Source organism: Varanus komodoensis, unplaced genomic scaffold (genome assembly GCF_004798865.1).
Source record: "Varanus komodoensis strain SLA01 unplaced genomic scaffold, ASM479886v1 scaffold10, whole genome shotgun sequence".
Classification (NCBI taxonomy): domain Eukaryota; kingdom Metazoa; phylum Chordata; class Lepidosauria; order Squamata; family Varanidae; genus Varanus; species Varanus komodoensis.
Genome location: NW_025335269.1, coordinates 942,638 through 962,472, shown reverse-complemented (window position 1 = coordinate 962,472; position 19,835 = coordinate 942,638). Strand labels below are relative to the sequence as shown.

Genomic DNA, 19,835 nt, shown 5'->3' with positions numbered 1-19,835 from the left:
TCCTCTCCCACCGGGCAGAGCCCGCTCTTCCCCTTGGTACACTCCAGAATTGAGGGCAATGAAGCAGGTTGGGAGACGGCTAGAGCGTAGGTGGAGGAAATCACGTGATGAATCTGACCGAACACACTTAAGAGCCCACTATCGGGCCTATGCTGTGGCGGTGAGGGCGGCGAAAAAGAGACACTTCTCCGCTTCCATTGCCTCCTCACAATGCCGTCCGGCGGAGCTCTTTCGAGTGGTGCAAGGCCTGGTTCACCCAGGGCCAAAGGAAGAGCTGACTCCACCCTCAAAGGCCCGCTGTGACGACTTTGCCGAGCATTTTAGGGAGAAAATCGCTCAGATTCGTCACGAGCTGGATTCCACTATTGATTCAGAGGTTTTAAGGGAGACACCAACGCTGCCGTCTGGTCCAGAATTATTGGATGAATTTCAGTTATTGCGGCCCGATGATGTGGACAAGGTGCTTGGACGAGTACGTCCTACCACTTGCCTTTTGGACCCTTGCCCGTCTTGGTTAATAAAGGATTCCAAGCACGGGATTGGAACCTGGATCTTGGAAGTGGTTAACGCTTCTCTGAGGGAGGGTCGGGTGCCTGCCCCTTTAAAGGAGGCGGTAGTCCGACCGGTCCTGAAGAAGGCGTCACTGGATCCAGGGATGGCCGCTAACTATAGACCAGTGGCCAACATCCCGTTTCTGGGCAAGGTGTTAGAGCGAGTGGTGGCGGGACAACTCCAAGCACTTTTGGATGAAACTGATTATCTGGACCCATTTCAGTCCGGCTTCAGACCCGGGTACGGTACTGAATCTGCCTTGGTCGCCCTGTACGATGACCTGTGCAGGGAGAAGGACAGGGGGAGTGCGTCCCTGTTGGTTCTCCTGGACCTCTCAGCGGCTTTCGATACCATCGACCATGGTATCCTTCTGGATAGGCTGGCGGGATTGGGGGTCGGAGGCACCGCTTTGCGGTGGTTCCGCTCCTATCTCAACGACCGATTCCAGAAGGTGGTGTTGGGGGACTATGGCTCTGCGCCATGGCAGCTTTGCCATGGGGTACCGCAGGGTTCCATTTTGTCCCCTTTACTGTTCAATATCTACATGAAACCGCTGGGAGAGGTCATCAGGAGGTGTGGGCTGCGGACCCATCAGTATGCTGATGATACCCAGCTCTACCTCTCGTTTTCCACCAATCCAGGTGAGGCAGTGGCTGTACTGAACCGGTGCCTGGCCGAGGTAATGGGCTGGATGAGGGCCAATAAACTGAAGCTCAATCCAGACAAGACGGAGGTCCTGTTGGTTGGCGGTTCGGGCTTCAGAGAAGGTGACCTGAACCTTGTCCTGAATGGGGTTGCACTCCCTCCTAGGGACAAGGTCCGCAGCTTGGGAGTGCTCCTCGACCCGGAGCTTTCACTTGAAGCTCAGGTGACAACAGCGGCGAGGAGCGCTTTCCTCCAGCTTCGGCTGATTCATCAGCTGCGCCCCTACCTGGAGTACGACTGCCTTGCAACAGTGACTCATGCGCTGGTGACTTCCCGTCTTGACTTCTGTAACGCGCTCTACATGGGGCTACCCTTGAAGACGGTCCGGATACTTCAATTGGTTCAGAATAGAGCTGCCAGGCTGCTGACGGGGACTGGACGTTATGTTCACATGACGCCAGTTCTCCGTCAGCTTCACTGGCTCCCCATTGAAGTCCGGGCCCAATTCAAGGTGTTGGTAATGACCTATAAAGCCCTAAACGGCTTGGGTCCTGGTTACCTGAAGGAGTGCTTACATCCATATTTGCCCAGTCGCCCCCTGAGATCGGCGGGAGAGGCCCTTCTCCGGGAGCCCTCCGTGAGAGAAATTAGGAGGGTGGTTACTCGGAGAAGGGCTTTCTCAGCGGTGGCGCCTAAGTTATGGAATGCGCTCCCCAGAGAGGTCCGCCTGGCGCCGTCGTTATTTGTTTTTCGGCGCCAGGCTAAGACCTTTTTATTTAAGCAACATTTTAAATGCTAAATACAATTGAATTTTATCTGGCCAGGGCGGCTTATTTTATAATGTGAGTTTTAATTAAGATTATTTTATATGGATTTTAACTTGTTTTATCTATGTTGTAAGCCGCCCCGAGGCTTCGGCGAATGGGGCGGCATAAAAATGTTTTAATAAATAAATAATAAATAAATAAATAAAATGGTCTGCACAGGAACAAGAACAGGTTTCTTTACATTGAAACAGTAGCTCAAATTCTCCAAAGCAAGGCAAGTATCATTTATGGACTTAGTCAGAGATTCTTTGGAATCCGCCACAATCAGCCAGTCATCTAACTTAAAGATAAATGTGTATGCCTCTGAGTCTTAAATGGGCACACACTGGTGCCATACATTTAGTGAACACTCTTGGAGCAGAGGAGAGTCCAAAAGGCAACACTCTGAATTCATAAGGCTCTGTTCCAATCTTGAAGCATAGAAAGTGTTAGTAGTTAGAGTGTATGGCATGTGAAAATAAGGGTCCTTCAAACCATTGGAGGTGAACCAGTCCCTTTCCTTTAGCAGTGGCATTATAGATTGAAGAGAAACCATACAAAATTTCTTATGGGCATTGTATCAATTTACTCTTCTTAGATCTAGTATGGGCCAGTACCGTAAAATAGCGAGCGTAAAACCCGCATTTAAGATCAGACTGATGCACTGGGCAGATGGCCTCTTTTGCTAGTAAAATGATAATTTCTTCCATCAGAGTAGGCGATGGAGTCGTTGTGTGGACCGATCTGAGAGGTGGTAGGGTCTCAAACTTGATTTTGTAGCCATTTCTTACAATGGAAAGCACCCACCAGTCAGATGTGAAAGCTTGCCAAGTGGGTGCATGATGGCTCAAACAGTCTCCAAATGGGCAGGAGGTCAATTCTAGAGGGCTGATTTGTGCCACCCATCATTGCTGTCTCGTATTGCCTTCCAGGTGCCTCTTGGCTGGCTGGGCTCTAGAGGTGTCCCTTCTGCATGGGCAGCCTTGGGAATGGCTGAAATATTGGCAGCTTTGACTACCAAGCTGTTGCCTACCCAACAGTGTATAATACAGAGCCTGAGGGTTCCATGGCCACTTATGTTGTGAGGCAGATGGAACCTGATCCCTATCTGTTGAGCAGTCTCCCTTGCCTTCTGAATGGTGTCCAGACACTCACTGGTTCAGGCATGAAAAAGGCCCTCTCTGTCAAATGGCATTGACTCTATACAGGACTATGCCTCTTGGGGAAGATTCATTGCCTGAAGCCATGTGTTGACATAAAGAAACCAGGTTGCCTTCCCTGAGTTGACTCCACAATCATGGAGTTTGGGAAAGGATGATGGAGCAAAAAGGGAATATCCTGCTCCTGCTTCTCAAGACAATGCAATGTCGGATGAGAGTGGTTAGGGACTTCCCAGCACTCTTTCATAGCCTTCAACAGGACTGGTATAAATGGGATGGTTATCAGAAGAGCATCCTCCAAAACGATGAGGTTGTAGATTATATCTGAAGTCTGCTCAGCTGATTGTTGGACCTGTATTCCAAGAGACTTTGCCATACAGAGAACCTGTTCCAAAAAGGAAGATCTCTCATGCCTTTCCCACTGAGACACGCTGGGTTCCTGCTGTTGTTGATGGATGGGTCTTGATGGTAACCAATGACAGTGAGCAGTCAGAGGCAGAGCCAGCCAGCTGTACCAACAAGCATCTGCCATCATGTCCCAAGGATACTTGTGGCAGTATTGTCCTGGAGCTGGGTACCAGTAGGGTCATCCACAGTATGGACGTTGGAGTGGATCCATGGCTGAGAGTGATTGATGCACAATCATTGGAGATGGTTGCATGGAAGATGGACCATAGCACAAGCATGGAGTCAAGGGAATGGCATCTGGCAGGTCCTGTCAGTGAAGCGAAGATCTCGGCTGAGAAGAAGTTGGAGATTTTCTGATTTTACCGTCTGAGAATGATGCCAGAGCTAGTCTTTGGCTGGAGAATATAAACTATGCAAGCCACTGACTGAGCCTCTGAGATTGGTCATTTAGTCATTTGGGTTCCCTGCCCTTCCAATTGCACCCTTAATGAATATTACACCAACTTATATCAGTAATAGAGCTTATGTAGAAGGGTAGTAGTAAACATATACTACAACCTTGTCAGAAGACTTTTGCTGTGGCTTTTCCACACAGAAAGAAATAGAAACCATGCTCTGCTCACTAACAAAGTAGCAACACTTAAAGGGTTTAATTTTCTTGGACCCTATTGCTCAAAGAAAGGAACATAATGTTATGAATAAAAATAGAATACCATGCACAGAAGGTAAGCATAACTTAGGCACAGATAAACAAAACTTTTACCATCAGCTTAGAAAAGTATTGGTCTGCTTTCAAAGAAACCATCACTGACTGTATTTTGGCCTGTTCAAACACTGGTATGCTGAACTCGAACAAGCAGCTAGGAATGTACATTTGACTTCTGCACCACTGGCTTTGGAGGCAAAGAATAAAATCACAATTAAAGACTCCCATGTTGTGGAATTCAGTCCGGGCTAACACACTTAATTAGTTACTTCTACTTGTATTTTTACTGAAATTTATATAACTTTCCATAGAGACATCAAAAAGATAAGGGCATCAGAACAAAATAAACTATAATAATAAACTCCTTATCTTTTGTTGCTGCCCTGATATGGCTGGGTCTGGTTCACTCCTATGACAAAACCACACAGCAAAGTCAAAAGGCAAAAGTCAGAAGCACGGTGTTACCAGTTAAGAAGAGGGGCAGTAAAAAAGCAGGCTCAGAAGCAAAGCTGAGATCCTGATACAGGTTAGTGATCCAAATCAAGCACACTCTGAGAAACTTGGTCCAGGGAGCAGCAGCATGGGAGATCAGCGAAGAGAAGAAGCCCGGCCAGGAAAGCTTAGGCTGCAGTGGCCTAGGAGCTGAAAAAGAAATATTGTTCCACAAAGATTCAGCTGTGAGCATATATGGTCTTGCCTCTCAGCCCATATTCAGGTCTGGTTGAAAACAGTTCTGTCTTCAGGGCTTCACTACTCCTGAGAAGTCCTCTACTCTTGATTAGAAACACAGAAACATAGAAACAGAGTGTGTCAGAAGGGGCCTCCCGGGCCATCTAGTCTGACCTCCTGCACCAGCCGGCTCCGCTCACGACATGCCCACCATGTGGACGTCCAGCCTATCCTTGAACACCCGCACTGATGGGACCTCAATGACACTGACCTCAATTAGTCCTTTACTCTTGAGAAGCCTGCTTGCTTTGTGCCAGGGACAGGTAATTTGTAACCCTCCAGATGTTTTGACCTACAACTTCCTATCTCATCACTAAACATACTGGCTAGGGTTGAAGAGGGCTGTCGGACATACATCTGGTAGGCCACTGGTTGTCCAGCTTTGGGCTGCACGTTCTGCCTCTGAGTGCCTCTGTGTACATATGGGTATTGGCCATCTGGGGGGCTAGAAAATGGCTTGACCCTTGCTCTGACTATATACGGATACATCATTTCCAGCACAATTGGGCAGCGTACAAATGGAATGAATGAATGAATGAATGAATGAATGAATGAATATGGTAGTGAGTTGGGGACTACTTCTACAGGTCTGTCCAATTCTGCAGATGGACCCAGCATGGCCTCCTCAGAGATGCTGGGGCTGTTCAGAGTACTGCTGCAATGAAGACACCTCACCTGTTCCTCAGGGCCCTTGGGCTCTGCCCTGCAGGAAATGTTTCTGGCATCAGTCCTAGAACTGACATAATAGACTCAAATGTTTTCTAAAGGCATATTAACACCACAAAGTTGCATCCCTTTTGTACCACTTTAAACTGATATGGCTTCTTCCAAAAATTCCTATAGGTTGGTGCTACTGCTAGAAAGTTTATGTTAGAGGATCCTAGCCCTCCTCCCATTTTCAGACCTACAATTATTAGAGAGTGCCACAGAGCAAGGCTGACTGTTTAAAATAGTTTAAGTCTGTACACATGTACTAGTTTTTTTTCAAGGAGTCCCAAGAAACCTGTTGGGACCATCACTTTCTAACCTACAGCACATCATTGGTACCACAATATCTGAAACTCTCACCAAATATATGCCAGAAATACTAATTAGTTTTGATATTATAAGTTTCACAGCAACCATTGTACAGTAAAAGGACAATCTATTGTTTTTACCAACCTTCTGTCTTGATGATCATTACATTTTGCTCCAGGTCAATCATAGGTTGTACAAGGCATAGCCTCGGCTCCTGCTTCTGAGTAATGCAAACTCCATTTGGATTTGCAACCATCCAGCTGCGGTCATACAACAAGCCTTGTTTTCCAATGGGCCACTGCTTAGCCTGGAGGGAAAAATAGTTTTTCTCACATAGTCAATAAGCACTGAATCAAAAGAACCAAAGAAAGAAACCAGCCCTGACATACTGACCTCCCTGTTCCAAAAACAGTACACAGCACAGCTGTTAGCTGTGGTTGCTACTTACAGTATATCATGTTCTAAAGTTAAAATGAGCAAAGCTCGAGTCATGTTAGTAATGGTCTTGTTCAAAGGCAGTTTTATAATGAATATGACAGAAATCCTAATAGGTTCTCTGAATGCATGTTCACACATACATGTGTGTATATGTGGAGTTCCAAATGTTTTGTCTGTTTTTTCATGCAGAGCAGCCACCAACTGCCTCAAGCCAAGTAGAGCAGCAAGTGAGGCTGTACACACTTAATCCTAGTTACCCTCTGGACATTTTTAAAAAGCTGGACTCCCTGTGTCTTTTACCCTCAGGGATTAAAAGAGCAGCTTGGCATAAACGTTACAAACAGCAAGTAGAGGGTTCACTTGTTTCCTCTTGTCCATCTCTTCTGGTCCTCCACTCAAGTTAAAGGAAGGAAGAAGAACCTCCAGCCAATGAGCCTAACATGGCCTGCAAGAGGTTCCCCATATGGTCCATCTGTTTACCTGTCTTAACTCTGACTGGTGATAACACAGTTTTTCTGCCTCCCCATTCACCCTGTATTTAGGTGTTTTAGAAAGCCCTCACTGGTGCCAATGAGGCTTTAAAAAACCTTAATCAGAAGAGGGGGGGCATCTGATGGAAGAGTTGGCTGCTAGGGAGGGAAGAGCTAACCTTCCCCTTAACACTGTGACCCCACCATCAAAAAACATCCTTTCCCCACTGAAATCACATTTTTAAAAGTCTAATTGTGTCATGGAGGGCATTTTCAGGGGGTGCAGATTGCAGGGGAAGAAGGGATAAAGCTCCGTTCAACATTTTCTATTGCATAATATCCTTGCAATTTGCCCAAAATGCGGTGCCCTTCCCAGAACTGATCTACCTACACTCCAACCTATGTTCCCTCATGCTCCTACTTTCAGGGTCCAGTAACTAGTAATTAAGTCCAGGGAAGAGTTGCAACTCTCTTTCCTTCCCCTTGTTCAAGTTTGGGACCTGTCATCTCATGTACTCAACCATATAATCTGAGACAGTATCTGTGATGGGCTGGATGAGGGCCAATAAACTGAAGCTCTATCCAGACAAGACGGAGGTCCTGTTGGTTGGCGGATTGGGCTTCGGAGAGGGTGAACTGAACTTAGTCCTGAATGGGGTTGCACTCCCTCTTAGGGACAAGGTCCGCAGCATGGGAGTGCTCCTCGACCCAGAGCTTTCATTGGAAGCTCAGGTGACAGCAGTGGTGAGGAGCGCTTCCCTTCAGCTTTGGCTGATCCATCAGCTGCGTCCCTATCTGGAGTACGACTGCCTGGCGACAGTGACACATGCGCTGGTGACTTCCCGCCTTGACTTCTGTAATGCGCTCTACGTGGGGCTACCCTTGAAGATGGTCCAGATACTTCAATTGGTTCAAAATAGAGCTGCCAGGCTGCTGACGGGGACTGGGCACATGACTCCAGTCCTCCGTCAGCTTCACTGGCTTCCCACTGAAGTCCGGGCCCAATTCAAGGTGTTGGTGATGACCTATAAAGCCCTAAACAGCTTGGGTCCTGGTTACCTGAAGGAGCGCTTACGTCCATATACGCCCGCCTGCCCGCCCCTTGAGATCTGCGGGAGAGGCCCTTCTCCGGGAACCCTCCGTGAAAGAAATTAAGAGGGAAGGTACTCAGAGGAGGGCTTTCGCTGCGGTGGCGCCCAATCTATGGAATGCGCTCCCCAGAGAGGTCCGCCTGGTGCCGTCGTTATTTGTTTTTCGGCGCCAGGCGAAGACCTTTTTATTTAAACGTCATTTTAATTGTTAATATTATTTGCTTATTTTATCTGGCCAGGGCGACTTATTTTATATTGTTAATTTGTTTTATATTTTTAATGTATTATATTTTAATTTATGTTGTGGCCGCCCCAAGGCTTCGGCGAATGGGGCGGCATAGAAATGTTTTAAATAAATAAATAAATAAATAAGGAATTAAAATAAAGTGTTTTATTGGTTACATGATATAAACTGAGTTTGTGTGTATTAAAAAGTGGGTTATAAATTATTACAGTAAAAAACCAAAGGGATTCAGATGTAATATATTGAGTAGATCTACTGATAAATGTAGTTTAAGTAAGTCACAAGTAAATTAAGTCCCACTTAATGGTCTATTATAAGCACAAATAGATCTGTATCCAATCCAAATAATTTTTTGGCACCCTAAAGAAGGGGTCCCCAACCTTTTTGGACCTGTGTGCACAAATGGCAATTTGAGAAACTGCCATGGTCACCATCACAAAGTGGTTCCCATGGAAAATGTAGTTAGTCATATAATGAGTACCATGAAGGGCTGTTTAGTCAAAAGAGATGTAAGGAGAAAAATATTCAAGCTAAAAGGCAGGAGGTAGGGAAAAATATCAAGTTAAAGACTCACCAGGGAGAGGGAGTGGTGGTGGAGAGAAAGAGCATGCATGCACGCAAAGCTAGAATCTAGGAGTGGAAAGACAGAGAGTATAAACGGAAAAGGTATGTACAGACAGAAGAAGGTAGGGTGGGTTGAGGAACCAACCAGATAGTTTGGGCTAAAGCTGATTTGTCCCATAGTTTCCAAGCCTAACAGCCCCACTGACAGTTTGTTACAATACAAAACGAAACGAAACAAACAACAACAAAAGATAATCTGGTCAAAAGATGCATTAGAATTACCAATTGATATACTGGCCTGACCACTGGTTGTCAAAAGACTCAATTTTGATAAGCTCTTTGTAACAGGTGCCAAGGTGTCAGATGTCAGCATAGCAGAGGTGCAGTACCTCAGGCCTGGAAGCCAAATCCAGGCACTGTGGGTTCTCCAAATAAAAGAGGAAGCAGAGACATAGCAGGGAGGGCACCTTTCAAGTAGCAGAGAGCACTGAAGATGAGAAGAGGTATTAAAAGAATGAGAGGAAAGAGATGTTGCACTGGAAGGGAAAAGAGATTCTTGGAATAGAAAAATAGTTTGTAGGAAGGAATTGTAGATAGTCCTCCCCTACCTCTGCCCTGAGGAACTGCAGTATCCAGGTTCAAGAAAAGATCAAAAGTTTTCAGTCTTGCCTTCCAACATAACAAGAAACTAAAAATGCTTTGAATGGCTGGGATGTTCCCAGGTTGCCTGTGGGATGTTCCCCACAGCTCCTTAAATTCGTTACTAACTTTTTGTCTGTTCAACCCAATATATCTTCTAATAGTTTCCTTGAAAATGAATATGAACCTGTAGTTCATATTGAATTTCTGAATGAGATCCTCCTCCCACTTATTCCCAATGTATTAAAGTATTTTCATCATTATAAATGTCTTCTAATCCGTGAGCTAAATAATTTGGAAAGTTGGGTTAAAAGTGAATTCAGGAAAACAGGTAAAGATTTATACTTCATTGACCTTAAGGTCCAAAAGCTTGAGGTCAGTGTTAACAGTGAGCTTCCACGGGGTCAAACAAATAGTGGAGCCCCGTCCCACATGGCAGAAGGTAAACCAGTGTCTGTTCCTACATGGACTCATGCATTCAGCTGTGAGTAGCTCGTACACCTGAGCTACGTGGAATCCAGTACTGTACTTGTCTGATCAGTTGCTGTTGTCAGGCCAATACTGGAATCTCATTGAATGGGGTCATGACATCAATCAAATGAAATGTGGTAATATAAGGATAAAACAGGCACTCCTGACACTCCTGAGCTAAAATGTATGCTGTTAATACTTGGTAAAAAAACAAATGGAAAAGAAATGGAAAAACTTGAACTTCTAAAATTCAAATTTGCATAGGGCAGAAATTATTAATCTTTAATTGCAAATACTTATCCATTTCTTTACATAACATCCTCCACTGTAGCACGTGATATTATGTAACATTTCATGAAGCTTTAATGTGGTATCCAATGTGTTGCTACAGGACACACATGCTTGACATCACCTCAGTGAAGTTTCATCAGAAACAAACCAAGTCTTATGATGGATTGGAGGATTAATGTAATTAGATTAATGTAAATAATGGATTGATGTAAGCAGTGCATACAAATTACTAAATTCAGTGTTTTCTATTTTTTTTTTAAAGTTGTAAATTTTTTAACAAAACCCGGTCTTGCCTTCCAATACAAAGAAAACATAAACCCCAGTACTTTTATGTAAATGTGATTAATTTCTATAACTTTGTGCTCAGCAGTTGCCTTGCTTTGGCATGGAAATTTGAACTGGAGTGTGATTCTTTGTTTTCCAGCGGTTCCAGTCTGAATTAAGGATTGTGCTCATACCATGCAAAAGTAATGTTCTTTATATGGAAGAAAAAAATACATGATTTCCTTGGTAATATTTCTCATTGCATTATTCTTTAAGCTCCCAGGCAACTAAAAAAATGCACAGAAAATATATTAAATGCAGGTCAGTCATCAACGGCTCTGACCTCAATTTTCATTCAGACGTGGGACTGTGTGATCCACATGAGAAGTTTTCATAAAAGAGACTATAATGCAATTGACATTCATTAAAGCACCACAAAACACATTGCAAAGGAAAGTTAGATTCTAGGTCAATGTGTAGAAGGCTCATTTATTTCATCATACCTTACTCAACAAAGGAAAAATCACAGAAAAGGTGGTAATTTTATTAACTTTGAAAAAGAAAAGCAATTAAAATCTTCAAAGAGTGAACTTTCAAATAGTGCCACAACACTTAAATGTCATATTTTTGTTGCAAATGTATTTTTAATTATAACATTTCTTTGTAATGCAAATCAGCACCCTCTCAATTACAACACGTTAATCAACTTTTCCCTCACTTGCCACACACCCTTCACTGCCTGCAGCCCATGTCATGCCAGAGCATACAAGCATGCTGATTACTGTATTAGTATGTACTGGGGGTTTTAAGATTAAGTAATAACTAGATGGGGGAGTTGGAATTCATTGTTCTAAAAAACACAAGTACAGTGGGCATAAAAGAATGGGGTGGGAGGTTTTTTTTCGTACATCAAAAAGGGAACAGGGTCAAGCAATCCTGGAATCTCTAAATCTCAGACTTCTCCACAGGGTTTCTCCTTATGATAATAGAAGGGTGCCAAAATAATTTAGCATCAGGGATATATAGCTTCCGTGTAGCCTGAAGTGCCTGATCCTGCCTAATCTTGGAAGCTAAGCAGGGTCAGGCCTGGGCAGAAATGGGATGGGTGAGTTGAGTGTATGATTCTATGATTATTGCTGTCAACTGCCTAGAGAGCTTTGGCTATGGGCAGTATAAAAATGTAATAACAACAACAACAACTTATCACACCCTGGCTAAAACATCCAGAGCAAAAATATTCTGTTAATAGGTGACTTCATTTGTTGTTGTTGTTGTTAGTCGTGAAGTCGTGTCCAACCCATTGCAACCCCATGGACAACACTCCTCCAGGCCTTCCTGTCCTCCACCATCTCCCGGAGTCCACCTAAGCTCACAACAGCTGCCTCAGTGACTCCATCTAGCCACTTCATCCTCTGCTGTCCCCTTTTTCTTTTGCCATCTATTGTTCCCAGCATTAGACTCTTCTCCAGGGAGTCCTTCCTTCTCATTAGGTGGCCAAAGTATTTGAGTTTCATCTTCAGTATCTGGCCTTCTAAAGAGCAGTCAGGGTTGATCTCCTTTAGGACTGACCAATTTGATCGCCTTATGGTTTAAGGGACTCGCAGGAGTCTCCTCCAGCACCAAAATTCAAAGGCCTCAATCCTTTTGCGCTCAGCCTTCCTTATGGTCCAGCTTTCACAGCCATACATTGCAACTGGGAAAACCATAGCCTTGAATATATGCACTTTTGTTGGTAGGGTGATGTCTCTGCTTTTTAGTATGCTATCTAGAATTGCCATAGCTTTCCTCCCCAGAAGCAAGCGTCTTTTAATTTCTTGGCTGCAGTCCCCGTCTGCGGTGATCTTGGAGCCCAGGAGAATAAAATCTGTCACTACCTCCATTTCTTCCCCATCTATTTGCCAGGAAGTGAGAGGACCAGATGCCATGATCTTAGTTTTCTTAATGTTGAGTTTCAAGCCAACTTTTGCGCTCTCCTCCTCCACCCGCATCAAGAGGCTCTTTAGTTCCTCTTCACTTTCTGCCATTAGAGTGGTATCATCTGCATATCTGAGGCTGTTGGTATTTCTCCCAGCAATCTTAATTTCAACTGGTGTTTCATCTAGCTTCTCCTTTCTCATGATGTGCTCTGCATATAAGTTAAATAGACAGGGTGACAGTATACAGCCTTGCCGAACTCCTTTCTCAATTTTGAACCAATCAGTGGTTCCACGTTCAGTTCTCACTGTTGCTTCTTGACCCACATATAGGTTTCTCAAGAGACAAATAAGATGGTCAGGTACTCCCATCTCTTTAAGAACTTGCCACAATTTGTTGTAATCCACACAATCAAAGGCTTTAGCATAGTCAATGAAGCAGAAGTAGATGTTTTTCTGGAACTCCCTAGCTTTCTCCATGATCCAGCATATGTTGGCAATTCGATCTCTAGTTCCTCTCCCTCTTCGAAATCCTGCCTGTACTTCTGGTAGTTCTCGGTCCACATACTGCAGGAGCCTAGCTTGCAGGATTTTGAGCATCACTTTGCTAGCATGTGAAATGAGTGCAATGGTGCGGTAGTTTGAACATTCTTTGGCATTGCCCTTCTTTGGGATCGTAATGTAAACTGACCTTTTCCAATCCTGTGGCCACTGTTGAGTTTTCCAAATTTGCTGGCATATTGAGTGTAGCACTTTTACTGCATCATCTTTTAAGATTTTGAATAGCTCAGCTGGAATACTGTCTCCTCCACTAGCTTTGTTGTTGCTCACACTTCCTAAGGCCCATTTGACTTCACATTCTAGGATGTCTGGCTCAAGGTCAGTGACCACCCCAACATGGTTATCAGGAATGTTAAGCTCTTTCTTGTATAGCTCCTCTGTGTAATCTTGCCACCTCTTCTTAATCTCTTCTGCCTCTGTTAGGTCCCAGCCATTTTGGGCCTTTATCATGCCCATCTTTGCATGAAACGTTCCCTTCATATCTCCAATTTTCTTGAAGAGATCTCTGGTCTCTCCTATTCTGTTGTTTTCTTCTATTTCTTTGCACTGTTCATTTAAAAAGGCATTCTTATCTCTACAAGCTATTCTCTGGAATTCTGCATTCAACTGGCTGTATCTTTCTCTTTCTCCCTTCCCTTTCGCTTCCCTTTTTTCCTCAGCTATTTGTAAAGCTTCCTCAGACAGCCATTTTGCTTTCTTGCATTTCTTTTTCATTGGGATGGTTTTAGTTGCTGCCTCTTGTACAATGTTGCGAACCTCCATCTATAGTTCTTCAGGCACTCTGTCTATCAGATCTAATTCCTTAAATCTATTTGTCACCTCTACTGTATATTCATCAGGGATATGATTTAGGTCATACCTGAGTGGCCTAGTGCTTTTCCCTACTTTCTTCCACTTAAGCCTGAATTTAGCAAGAAGCAGCTCATGATCTGAGCAACAGGCAGCTCCCGGTCTAGTTTTTACTGACTGTATAGAGCTTCTCCATCTTTGGCTGCAGAGCACATAGTCAATATGATTTCTGCGTTGACCGTCTGGTGATGTCCATGTGTAGAGTCGTCTCTTGGGGTGTTGGAAAAGAGTGTTTGCTATGACCATCATATTCTCTTGACAAAATTCTACCAGCCTGTGCCCTGCTTCATTTTGTACTCCAAGGCCAAACTTGCCAGTTATTCCAGTTATCTTCTGGCTTCCTACTTTAGCATTCCAATCCCCCATGATGATAAGGACATCATTTCTTGGTGTTAATTCTAGGAGGTGTTGTAGGCCTTCATCGAACTGGTCAACTTCAGGCTCTTCAGCACCAGTGGTTGGGGCATAGACTTGGACTATTGTGATTTTGAATGGTTTTTCTTGGATTCGAACTGAGATCATTCTGTCATTTTGGAGATTGTATCCCAGAACTGCTTTTCCTACTCTTTTATTGACTATGAAGGCTACTCCATTTCTTCTGAGCGATTCTTGCCCACAGCAGTATACCTGATGGTCACCTGAATTAAATTCACCCATTCCTGTCCATTTTAGTTCACTGATTCCTCAGATGTCGATGTTCAGTCTTGTCATCTCTTGTTTGACCACATCCAGCTTGCCTTGATTCATGGATCTTATATTCCAGGTTCCTATGGAGTATAGATCTTTGCAGCATCCGACTCTCCTTTCACCACCAGATACATCAGAAACTGAGTGTCCCTTCGGCTTTGACCCAGTCGCTTCATTCTTTCTGGCACTACTAGTAATAGCCCTCTGCTCTTCCCCAGTAGCACATTGGACACCTTCCGACCCGAGGGGCTCATCTTCCGGCATCATATCTTTTTGCTTTTTGGTACTGTCCATGGGGTTTTCATGGCAAAGATACTGGAGTGGGTTGCCATTTCCTTCTCCAGTGGATCATGTTTTGTCAGAGCTCTCTGCTATGACCTGTCCGTCTTGGGTGACCCTGCATGGCATAGCTCATAGTTTCATTGAGCTACGCAAGCCCCTTCGCCATGACAAGGCAGTGATCCATGAAGGAGGACTTCATTTACCTTCACATAAAGCAGGATAAAAAATGCATATGCAGCTCCTGACATTGACATAAAAATTCTAGAAAGCCTACGTAGCTATCCCTTAGAACTAGTTCAGGTGACAGAGAAAAGAATACCAAAGAGAATGCAGGAAGTGGTGCAAGATGTAAGTTGCATTGGATTGAATGGGAACAGTGAGCAGAAAGTACTAAGATGCAAACTATTCTCTGCGGTGGCACCCCACCTATGGAATGCACTCCCCAGAGAGGTCCGCCTGGTGCCAGCGTTATTTGTTTTTTGGCACCAGGCCGAGACCTTTTTATTTAAACAATATTTTAATTGTTAATTGTTGTTTTTATTTGTTGGTTTTAAACTATTGCCGAGATGCTTTGAATTTTTAATGTTATTCTATGTTGTTTACCTTCTTTGTAAGCCGCCCCAAGGCTATCTGCAATGGAGGTGGCATAAAAATGCTATAAATAAAAGAAATAAAAGAAATAAGTGGAGAACCGCTCCGAGGCTTTGTTGCGATGGGGTGGCATAGAAATGTTTTAAATAAATAACTGGGAAAAAAGTCTAATGCAGTCACACTGGATTTCAAAAGGGGCGGGGGAACTGTTTAAAATGAAAGCATGAACAGGCTGGGAGGCTAACATGGTGGTGGTGTTCACTCCTGTCAAGAACCCCTGTTCAAAAGGGAAGCTATACTGGAGATGGGAAAGACTCTGCAGTCACATGTGCAAAAGTTTTACAGGTGCTGAGGGAGCCTTAAAAACCTCCCCTTCCTGGTTCCCTGCCAGACAGGTGCAGAGAGATGTTAAATTAAGGGTGGGAGGTCTTGCAAGTGCTCAGGAGACTTTCTGGAAGCCACAGTGCCTTACCACCTTCCCTTTCTTGGAAGTAGGCCAGACTGGTTCAGTGACAGATGCAATAATGTAGGAGAAGCCTTGAGCAGTGATGGACTACTCCATTGCTTTCCTACCCTTTCCTGTCAGGAGGAGTTAGGATTGGAATTTATGAGGAGGATTTCTCCTCTGCAGCAGCAACCCCACTTAATTCTCCTGGTAGACAAGCAGAGTTATCCAGGAAAAAAAAAATCAGTAATACCACCTAAAAACAACCACCCTTCAGTTATGAAGGTTGAAAGCTAGCATGGTTGTGGAGGCTATCTAGTGTATTGCACAGAGTGCCAAATGTATGACTCTCTGCAAACTGGACAAAGGTCATGGATGGGTGCTTGATGTAATCAGCTCCTGGCTCTCAGTGAATGAATTTATTCCCTTGAAGCCAAAGTTGCTCACCTGGAGGAGATAATTGGTATATGAGACCTTAAGGGAGCAAATAGTGGCACTCCAATCCCTGGGTGATAGTTCCTGCACAATCAAAAAATGGAGGTCTTAGGGAAGAAATGGGTAATTCTGAGGAAGAGGGAAATGATCCCTTAGATGTTACCCATTCCTCAGAAAATGAGCACATATTCTCTCATGCCAAGGATATCCTTCTGTGAGGGTAGGAGACTTGTGGCTGTCAGAGATTTGATCACTGGGCACATAGACAGCTGGGTTTGTGATGGTAAGTTGTGCGCCAGGTATGAAGCTTGTAGATACTTGTGAAGACTAGTTTTGTAGACTGTGCTGGGTTGCAGTCAGTGGTCATGGCTTACGTTGCCACTAATGACATGAGAAAATGTACTCATAAGGTCCTAAAAGCCAAATTTAGATTGCCAGGTAGAAAGTTAAAATCCAAGACCACCAAGGTGGCTTCCTGTGAAATACTACCTGTTTTACAAGCAGTGCTGGCTAGACAGGCAATGCTGAGGAGTCTCAATGCATGAATAAGATGGTGGTACAGGGAGGAGCATTCAGATTTGTTAGGAACTGGAGAACAATTTGGGATAAGCTGGGCCTATACTAGAGGGGCAGGCTCAACTTGAACCTGAATGGAAATAGACTGATGGCTCAAAATAAAATAAAAAGTGTACAGAACAGCTTCTAAATGACCTCTGGGGGAAAACCAATAGAAGCTGAGAAGCGTCTGTCTCAGGTTAAATCATCCCTTGGGGTTGGAAATGAAAAAATTCTGATTGCTTATTTGCAGAAGGGAAGGAGATAAGTATATGATGAAGCATAACAGCCAGGTGAAAACCTTTTTATTCTCCAGATATTTTAATAGTTAATCTTTTTAGTTTTAATATCATTTTATCATATATTACTGCTGTGCCTGTGTGCCAATTTGATTATAGTCACTGTGTGTTTGTTGCTACTGTTGTTTTATTGGCTTACTGCTCTGCCTTTTATTGTGATATGGTTCTTCTGTTACTTTGTTTATATGCTCTTTTTAACTTTGTAAACCACCCAGAGTGCCTTTTGGCTTTTGGGCAGTGTAACAATGAAACAAACAAACAGCCAATCAAGAGGCCTAAGTGCCAAAACAGAAGGTGCATGTCATAAACATCTGGGGAGAGATAGCCCTTGAGACAAAGAGAATCTGAGTGTCTGATTTTAAGGAGAACTAGGAAGGGCATACTGTAGGAGGTGTTCTATATGTCAAAAAGGATGTGATGTCCAGCAGATAGAAAACCAGAAGGGGCAGATTCTTCCACTAAAGCACTGTGAGTGAGGGTATCTGACTCCAAAACCAATCCATTACTAGAAACATGCTATTGTTCCCCAGAGCAGAATGTTCAGAGTGATCTTGAGATGGAAAATGAAAGCAGGTAGGTCTCAAAATTAAGAAGTGTTATAATAACAGGTGACTCCAATTACCCCCACCCTGGTTGCATAAATTCAGGCTCCAGTCAAGACAGAAAGGTTAAATTTCTCATTGTCCTAAATAACTGTGCCCAACCAACTCTGGTCATGGAATCAACCAGAGGAGAGACAACCCTGGATTTAATTCTAGGTAGAGTTGGTAGGACCTAGTATATGCTGTAAATACTGCTGAACATATAGGCTGGATGTCCACATGGTGGGCATGTCATGAGCGGAGCCGGCTGGTGCCGGAGGTCAGACTAGATGGCCCGGGAGACCCCTTCTGACTCACTCTGTTTCTATGTTTCTATATTGGAAACATTGCAGCCACAATGTTATAGGATTTAATATATATATTTAAGAGGAAATTTGCCAAAGAAATCTGACACAGTCACATCTGACTTCAAAAGCAGAAATTTCTCTAAAACGAAGAACTGGTAAAAATAAGTTTCACTGGTATAAGTGAAACTGTCCATATTGGGCTCAAAGTGTCAATATTTTGTGTGGCCACCATTATTTTCCAGCACTGCCTTAACCCACTTCAGCATGGAGTTCACCAGAGTTTCACAGGTTGCCACTAGAGTCCTCTTCCACTCCTTCATGACGACATCATGGAGCTGGTGGATGTTAAGAGACCTTGCACTCCTCCACCTTCCATTTCAGGATGCCCCACAGGTGCTCGATAGGGTTTAGGTCTGGAGACATGCTTGGCCAGTCCATCACCTTTACCCTCAGCTTCTTTAGCAAGGCAGCGGTCGTCTTGGAGGTGTGTTTGGGTTGTTATCATGTTGGAATACTGCCCTGCAGCCCAGTCTCCAAAGGGAGAGGATCATTGCTCTGCTTCAGTATGTCACAGTACATGTTGGCATTCATGGTTCCCTCAATGAACTGTAGCTCCCCAGTGTCGGCAGCACTCATGCAGCCCCAGACCATGACACTCCCACCACCATGCTTGACTGTAGGCAAGACACACCTGTCTTTGTACTCCTCATCCGGTTGTCGCCACACACGCTTGACACCATCTGAACCAAATAATTTTATCTTGGTCTCATCAGACCACAGGACATGGTTCCACTAATTCATGTCCTTAGTCTGCTTGTCTTCAGCAAACTGTGTGCAGGCTTTCTTGTGCATCATCTTTAGAAGAGGCTTCCTTTTGGGACGACAGCCCTGCAGACCAATTTGATGCAGTGTGTGGCGTATGGTCTGAGCACTGACAGGCTGATCCACCACCCCTTCAAACTCTGCAGCAATGCTGGCAGCACTCATACGTCTATTTCCCAAAGCCAACCTCTGGATGTGACGCTGAGCACGTGCACTCAACTTCTTCGGTCGACCATGGCAAGGCCTGTTCTGAGTGGAACCTGTCCTGTTAAACTGCTGTATGGTCTTGCCCACTGTGCTGCAGCTCAGTTTCAGGGTCTTGGCAATCTTCTTATAGCCTAGGCCATCTTTATGTAGAGCAATCATACTTTTTTTCAGATCCTCAGAGAGTTCTTTGCCATGAGGTGCCATGTTGAACATCCAGTGACCAGTATGAGAGATTGAGAGCGATAACACCAAATTTAACACACCTGCTCCCCATTCACACCTGAGACCTTGTAACACTAACGAGTCACATGACACCAGGGAGGGAAAACAGCTAATAATGCCCAATTTGGACAGTTTCACTTAGGGGTGTACTCACTTTTGTTGCCAGCAGTTTAGACATTAATGGCTGTGTATTGAGTTATTTTGAGGGGACAGCAAATTTACACAGTTATACAAGCTGTATACTCACTGCTTTACATTGTAGCAAAGTGTCATTTCTTCAGGGTTGTCACATGAAAAGATATAATATAATATTTACAAAATGTGAGGGGTGTACTCACGTCTGTGATATACTGTATGGGTGATTAGCAAGCTTACCAAACCCAGAGGCGGGATGGTGTTGTCATTGAAGAACAGAAGAGAGGACTGCGTGACCAAAAGAGCAATCTTGTTTGGCACGGAGATCAAGACAATAATATCTGGCAAATATGCAAGGGGTTGTCCATGTGGCCACCTTGCAAATGTCATGAAGCAGAATGCCAGTGGAAAAAACAGAGGAAGCCACGACAGTCCTTATAGAATGGCC

The 19,835-nt window shown here is 44.1% G+C and overlaps 1 protein-coding gene across 6 annotated transcripts in view; it reads right to left on the bottom strand.

Annotated features, from left to right (window-relative positions):
- The window catches only part of MOCOS (molybdenum cofactor sulfurase), a 194,708-nt gene that overhangs the window by 41,628 nt on the left and 133,245 nt on the right, over positions 1-19,835 (bottom strand). For 5 of the 6 annotated variants that reach the window (XM_044452221.1, XM_044452256.1, XM_044452210.1 and 2 more), the window contains 2 exons: positions 6,168-6,330; positions 4,743-4,919 (listed from right to left, as the gene is read on the bottom strand). In XM_044452221.1, the coding sequence (XP_044308156.1) occupies positions 4,743-4,919; positions 6,168-6,330 (340 nt within the window). The remainder of the gene's footprint in view (positions 1-4,742; positions 4,920-6,167; positions 6,331-19,835) is intronic. The other variant, XM_044452231.1, reaches the window with a different exon arrangement.